Below are 7,095 nucleotides of genomic sequence, written 5' to 3'. Positions count from 1 at the left end.
CTCACCCAGGCACACACATTCCCGTTATTCCAGTCGCTGTGGAAGAAATTCGTCTTTACCTGTCCGACTGCACACCTGAGCGGACTCACCTGTCCGACCAATGCTCGTGTTGTTTAAGTACAGGAAACAAAACAAACACGTTTAAAGGAAAGGTGTGCTACTGAAGAAAAAGGTGATTAAAAAAAAAACGACTTGCGAAACGAGAAGAAAGGTGCAGAGGAAGAAGATTGGATCGACACCTTCCATTTTTTTTCCTTCCAACTTTGGAGTTTCCTGCTTTTGTAGCTCTTGTAACACTTCTTCAAACATTCCCTAAAAGACTCCAAGAGTGTTAATTAAACATGCCGAGGGCCTTTCTGGTGAAGAAAGCCAATGCTTCTCCGGGAAAGCGGAGCTGGGGCGAGCTCCCTGACTATGATCGAGGCGACGTCTACATCCCAGGTGAGTCCACGCTGCTGGAATGACACATATCTGCTGGTTTAAAGCAAGAACAACGCATATTTGGGTGCTTTTTACGCACCGGTTTGTTGGTTTCTAACGGGTTTGGACACACTAGGAATGTGTGTGTGGATGAGGAGGGGGTCTGGTTGTGATTGTAACGGGGAGGCTGCTCTCCGGGGACACCGAATAACGGGAAACACAGCGGGCCGTGAACTACACACTCTCCTGAGTGTATTTCCTGAAGTGAAGTTGCGTATGTTTAACTTTAGGCATAACCCTCATTTTAAACTTTTATCCGCGTCAAAACATCATGTTAAACCTCACTGAATCCACTTTAAAGTATTTAATTATTTACACAGAGTTATTGTTTAAGCTCTTATAAAACGTGTTATGTCACCACAAAAGCATGTTTGCTTTTCTGTTTTCATATCTGTCATTGTGTGGCTATCACAAGGCCCGTTGCTTTTCACACATCGACCTTCAACCCCTGATTACAGCTGAGCCCTGCATCCACTCACATATATATACAGCTCATATTTAGACTTTAGGTAAAGACAAACGAGTCTATTACTGTTTGTTTATTATAAAAGTATCGGTAAAGCCATAGGGTTAAGTTATGTATCCACTAATTGGTCGTTTTGGTCTACTAAGTCATTGTCTATTGTTTTTTCATGCTGAATGGCTTTTTTCAAGCACATTTCGGGCCATAACAAACTTTAAAGTCGTTTTCGTTGAATAATTAGTTAGTTGTATGGCTTTTTCATCCTTAATGGCGTAGTTAAGGTTATTTATGGGCATATTTCTCATAAAAACAAACCCTAAAGTGGTGCGTTTGCTTGTCTTTGTAGAGTTTTACATGGTGATTAAATCAACTAATTTAAGACATCGTGTGAGTGTTAATAGAGAATAATGTATGTTATATGACGTCAGAAGTATCATTTAAGAAGCACATTTCTGCTAAACACACACGTTAAAGTGCGTTTGCTTAATTCGTAATGGAGTTTTAGGTTAAATCAACTAAAGTGCTTATAGAGAAGTATTCCCTGGTTGTTTGGTTTACCACTCATTTGGATCTCTTTGCGGCCCTCAGGGAATAACGTTTTTCTAAATTGGGTGCCACAGCAGAAACATAACAAGAGCTGACATGTTTGTAACTGTCAATCTGAGTTTGGCGTCTTTAGGTTAGTTTCGCTGTTTACACCGTTATTTAAATGACAACTAAATGAAGCCCACCTCTGTCCCAACTACTCCTCTCGAGAACAATCTCCATTGTTGCCATCGGAGGGTTTTTTATTGTAAGATCACGTCGGTTTCAGATAACAAATAACGGACTACACCCTAAACCTCTCTCTCTCTTTCTCTCCCCCTCCCCCCTGTCTCCCTGTCTCTTTGCCTCCACATCTCATCACCGTTAACTTGTAATCATTGACTTTTACATCCTCTCTGGTGTTTGCACCCGGAACATTTTTAAAGAACTGTACCCACTGCAGCTACTTTCCAAGGGTGTTTCAATAAAAAAAGAACCATGCCAAAACATATCGCAATGGATGCATGAGGGTATTTCTGGAGTCACTAAAAGCTTCTGTAAAGCTTTTTTAATATAACTTTACGCACCGGAAATGAACGGTTAACTATTCTTAGAGCCACGTTTACTTACTTTACTCGATTGATTTCTGCTAACTGTTTTTTATACCGTTGTTGACCCAGTTTACACGCAAAACATGAGAATCAAATAACATTTTTCTTTGAAATATCTATTGTTTGAACCATAGACTGTGTATATATAAAGGTTTGAACACATTAAAAATGCATTTCAGTGCGTAATTACGCATCACTAAGACTGAACTTAAAGCCCCGAAACTGTCTCACCCTTAGTTCTCGGTATGTGCCGTTACTTGACGTACCTGCCAGACGTGTGTGTGGGTGACTTAAGGACACACACACACACACACACACACACACACACACGCACACACGCACACTCAGAGGTATGATAATTACAGTCAGAAACAGGCTTGTTGAATACTTTTATGGTTTGCCAGATGCCATCAGTTTCAAAACTTTTGTGTGTGTGGGTGTGTTTGTGTTTGTATGGGGTTTGTTTGTGTGTCTGTTGGAGTTTATTTGTATCTCCTAATCCACAACCATGTGCCGGGGCTTGTTTCTGAAGAATCATCAGTCTGAAATCAACCACTAACTCAAACACACATACCAGGTGTATTACCTGAGATTTCAACATTAGTCAGAATATTTATTTGTTTAATTAAGAACGACGGAGAAAAAAGAAAAGCTAATTTAAATACATGGGGGAAATTAAAAAGGTACAGAAAAGTTATTAACATCACTGTCATTAATGCATATAGCTCTCAGCACAGGTTTTTAAAGATAGTATTAAAACGTTATCTGTTTGGGATCATCAGGGCTTCGTGATTTAAAAAAAAACAATAACATTTGAACAGACATTTTAGGCCCATTCGTTTTGTTGAGAGGATTGATACCACTGAAATGTATTTTTTTGTTAAAGATCAAGCTACGGTTAGCCTAGCTTAGCATAAAGGAACAGTCAGCCAGCTGTTACAAGTTGTTATGCTAAGCTAACTAGCTCCTGGCTTTAGCTTCATATTTCACAATGAGAGTGATATGGATTTTCTCATTACATTTTTGAAAAGAAGGCAAATAAGGGCAAGCCTAATATTTAGTTTAACATCAAAATAGTGCCAGTCCCATTCCATCCTGAGGCTGCAACGAAGTTAATGTTTATTGGATGGGAGGAAATGTAACGGACCCAAAAGACAGCCTACTGCTTCAGCCAGTACGCCTTCAACAAACACACGCACACACACACACACACACACACACACACACACACACACACACACACACACACACACACACACACACACACACACACACACACACACACACACACACACTCACAGAAGCATACACACACATTTCATTCATAGGTGAGGGGGAAGGAGGGGAGGACAAACAATACAAGATGAGATTAAATGTCCGGACAGCAGCCGTCTCCACAGAAACACACAGAGGAACTGAGACAGATTTAAAGTGGTTAATTATCATTTAAACAGTTGGTAACTAAAATAAAATGATCTGGTTTCCATAAAGTATGTTTCCCTGACAAAACATGCATCATTTCTTGTAGGACACACGGCTATTAACACTTACTTTATTATAACAACAAGGCCCAGTAAGCTCTACGTTTTGACATTAGCTGTTTTCCAGCTTTGCATTCGGTAATATGTTATCCGTTATGTTTGTAAAGTTAAGAATAGTCCTGGATTCAGTTTCACTTCCTGATAAATGGCTGACTTACAACATGGTGTTTTGCTTCATCTACACAGCAACACACTTTGATAACTGTGTGTGTATATTCTGTTAGCTTAATCTTAATTGCCACAGTAAGAATTTCCATGTGAGGATAAAGACTTTAGTGTCTTGTCACATAGACCTGTCAGAATCCCGTTACCTCGGCTGCTCTCAGATCAGCCTTATGTCCCTCCATCTGCACAGCTCTCTGTGTGACTCCATTTGCATCTGTATTTGAGTTTTATCTGATGGAGGCCGTGCAGAGGCAACTGATTGGTCGTCTGTTCAGAGCTCAGCCACACCTGCCACACACACGCACAAAGACACGCACACACACCTGTCTATTTGAGTGTCAAGGGTTTCTATGAACCTAAATCCCTCTCTGTCTCCTTATCAAAAGAGTTATTATTTAATATATTGTGCACACACACACACACACACACACACACACACACACACACACACACACCCTGCGGAGGTTGATTGTTTGAGGAAGGTACAGAGCTGGTGGTGCAAGACTGTCTGGTCAAACGAGTCTGTGTGTGTGTGTGTGTGTGTGTGTGTGTGTGTGTGTGTGTGTGTGTGTGTGTGTGTGTGTGTGTGTGTGTGTGTGTGTGTGTGTGTGTGTGTGTGTGTGTGTGAACATGTGAGTGCATGCAAAATGATTCGCACAAAACAATACGCCAAACGTGTGCACACCCACACCCAAACACAAACACACACACACACATATTTAGCCCTGTGTGTTTGCTAATTGAGGGATTGTGCAAATATGAAGCCGGCTGCACATTCACTGTGAAATAAATATTGACCTTGGTTTCTTTTTCCCAATCCTCTCTCCCCCTCTATTCATATTTCATATTTATTAAAACCCAGCCTGCGAAATGTTGTTGTTCCTGAGTACGTATGATGACAATCAGAAACGTATAAATATTTCATTAAAATCTTGGGAAATTGGGTTTTACGATGGTTGTTCCCTTTAAGAATGGAATAAATAAAATAAAATATTATGTAAAGATAAATTAACAAAGAAAATAAAGTAAAATGTCCATTAAAAAAACTAAAATATAATAAAAAAGAATACTATGGTTCTCTCAGATTTGTATTAATGTTGTAATCTCTCCATGTATTGAATGTGATTTAGCAACGGACAGAAAGGTCAATAATCTGTACTAATCAGTTTTTAATGAAAGTATATTTAGTTGTTTTCTGCAGTTTAAAGAGGAGACTTTGTACTGTTTCTGATTTTATGTGAAGCGTGTTTGAGCACCAGGAAAAGCGCTCTACAAATGTAATCTAATATTATAATCTGACTCTCTCTCTCTCTCCCTCCAGTCCACAGGTTCCCTCCCTCCTTCCTGGTGGAGGTGGAAGCGAGTCCCGCAGAGGCCTTGCCGCTCTGCCTCACCAAACACTCTCTCTCCGACACACACACACATCTCTCCGACACACACACACACCTCTCCGACACACACACACACCTCTCCGACACACACACACATCTCTCCGACACACACACACATCTCCCCGACACACACACACATCTCTCCGACACACACACACACCTCTCCGACACACACACACATCTCTCCGACACACACACACACGCCGAGCTGCCGTCCTGCACCGCTCTGGGCCGACATCCGGAGCAGTGCACCGACATCAGGAGGAGNGGTGAGGACACAAGGGGAGAGGACACAAGGGGTGAGGACACAAGGGGAGCGGACACAAGGGGTGAGGACACAAGGGGAGAGGACACAAGGGGAGTGGACACAAGGGGTGAGGACACAAGGGGAGAGGGCACAAGGGGTGAGGACCCAAGGGGTGAGGACCCAAGGGGTGAGGACACAAGGGGTGAGGACCCAAGGGGAGAGGACACGAGGGGAGAAGGCACAAGGGGGGAGGACACAAGGGGAGAGGACACAAGGGGAGAGGGCACAAGGGGGAGAGGACACAAGGGGAGAGGGCACAAGGGGGGAGGACCCAAGGGGAGAAGGCACAAGGGGTGAGGACGCAAGGGGTGACGAATGACGACACAAGTGAGGGGACACAAGCAGTTTTAGTAGTTTTTTTCTTCCATAAATGAACATCAGCAGCTCTTTAAGTGTGCACAAGGGGTGAGAACACAAGGGGTGAGGACACAAGGGGTGAGGACACAAGGGGGGAGCCCACAAGGGGTGAGGACACAAGGGGGCAGTACACAAGGGGGGAGAACACAAGGGGTCAGTACACAAGGGGTGAGGACACAAGGGGGCAGTACACAAGGGGGGAGAACACAAGGGGTGAGGACACAAGGGGGCAGTACACAAGTGGTCAGTACACAAGGGGTGAGGACACAAGGGGTCAGTACACAAGGGGGGAGCCCACAAGGGGTGAGGACACAAGGCAGTACACAAGGGGGGAGAACACAAGGGGTGAGGACACAAGGGGTGAGGACACAAGGGGGCAGTACACAAGTGGGGAGCCCACAAGGGGTCAGTACACAAGGGGTGAGGACACAAGGGGGGAGGACACAAGGGGTGTTTCTTATCAAACCAACTGCTCTATAACTGCAGCGCTACATATTCCTCCCTCTCTTCTCTTCAGGTGACTACAGGTGAGCTTCCTCCCGATCCCTCTCTCCTTCCTCTCTCTGTTGCCGCCCCTCCATCCCTCACTCCCAACGCCACGGTGATGCCCGTTGCCTTGACGACCTCTGACCCCATGGAGGCAGTCTCCATGGTGACCAGGTCGACAGGTCAGAGCTCCCCGACGGCGCAGTACATGTGCCAGGTGTGTAGTATTTTGATTGACATACTTCTGACCTGAGCTCCTCCAACAACGCAACATATATAATAAAATACTAAATAGTGCAAGAAGTCTATATACATGTAAATAGAATATGATATGTACAAGAACAGAGTATGAAATTAAATAATGACCTGAGCTCCTCCAACAGAATCAGAAACAGGTTTATCAGCAGGTCGGTTGACACACGTACGAGGAATTTGACTTGTTGTCATGGTGCATACATAACAGTAAAACAAAAATGTAAAACACAGATAGAGAACTATTTTAAGAAAACTAACATTACAAAATATAAAGTAACATAAAAATAAATATAGTCAAATATAGCAGTATTTAAACGTCACCTATCATGCTATTTGTAGGCAATAGCATAGGTCTCAGATATATACAAATATATAAAAAACATGTCTATGAAGTGTTTTGCTCCAAATACCAAACAGATCACCCATTCTAGCCATGCCTCATATCCCTCTATTTCACTTCCTGTTTCAAAAGTGCTGATTTGGGGTATATAGCTTTAAAATAAAAAACGTGGGG

The 7,095-nt window shown here is 43.0% G+C and overlaps 1 protein-coding gene across 1 annotated transcript in view; it reads left to right on the top strand.

Moving 5' to 3' along the window:
• The first annotated feature begins 5,798 nt into the window (after positions 1-5,798).
• mus81 (MUS81 structure-specific endonuclease subunit) overlaps positions 5,799-7,095 on the top strand; it is a 7,506-nt gene continuing 6,209 nt past the window's right edge. The window contains exons 1-2 of the mRNA XM_010791951.1: positions 5,799-5,810; positions 6,358-6,530. Coding sequence (XP_010790253.1) covers positions 5,799-5,810; positions 6,358-6,530 — 185 coding nt within the window. The remainder of the gene's footprint in view (positions 5,811-6,357; positions 6,531-7,095) is intronic.

This window comes from Notothenia coriiceps, unplaced genomic scaffold (assembly GCF_000735185.1).
Source record: "Notothenia coriiceps isolate Sejong01 unplaced genomic scaffold, NC01 NC01_scaffold00036117, whole genome shotgun sequence".
NCBI lineage: Eukaryota > Metazoa > Chordata > Actinopteri > Perciformes > Nototheniidae > Notothenia > Notothenia coriiceps.
Note: the sequence above shows the minus strand (reverse complement) of the source record. Positions and strands in the feature narration are given on the sequence as shown.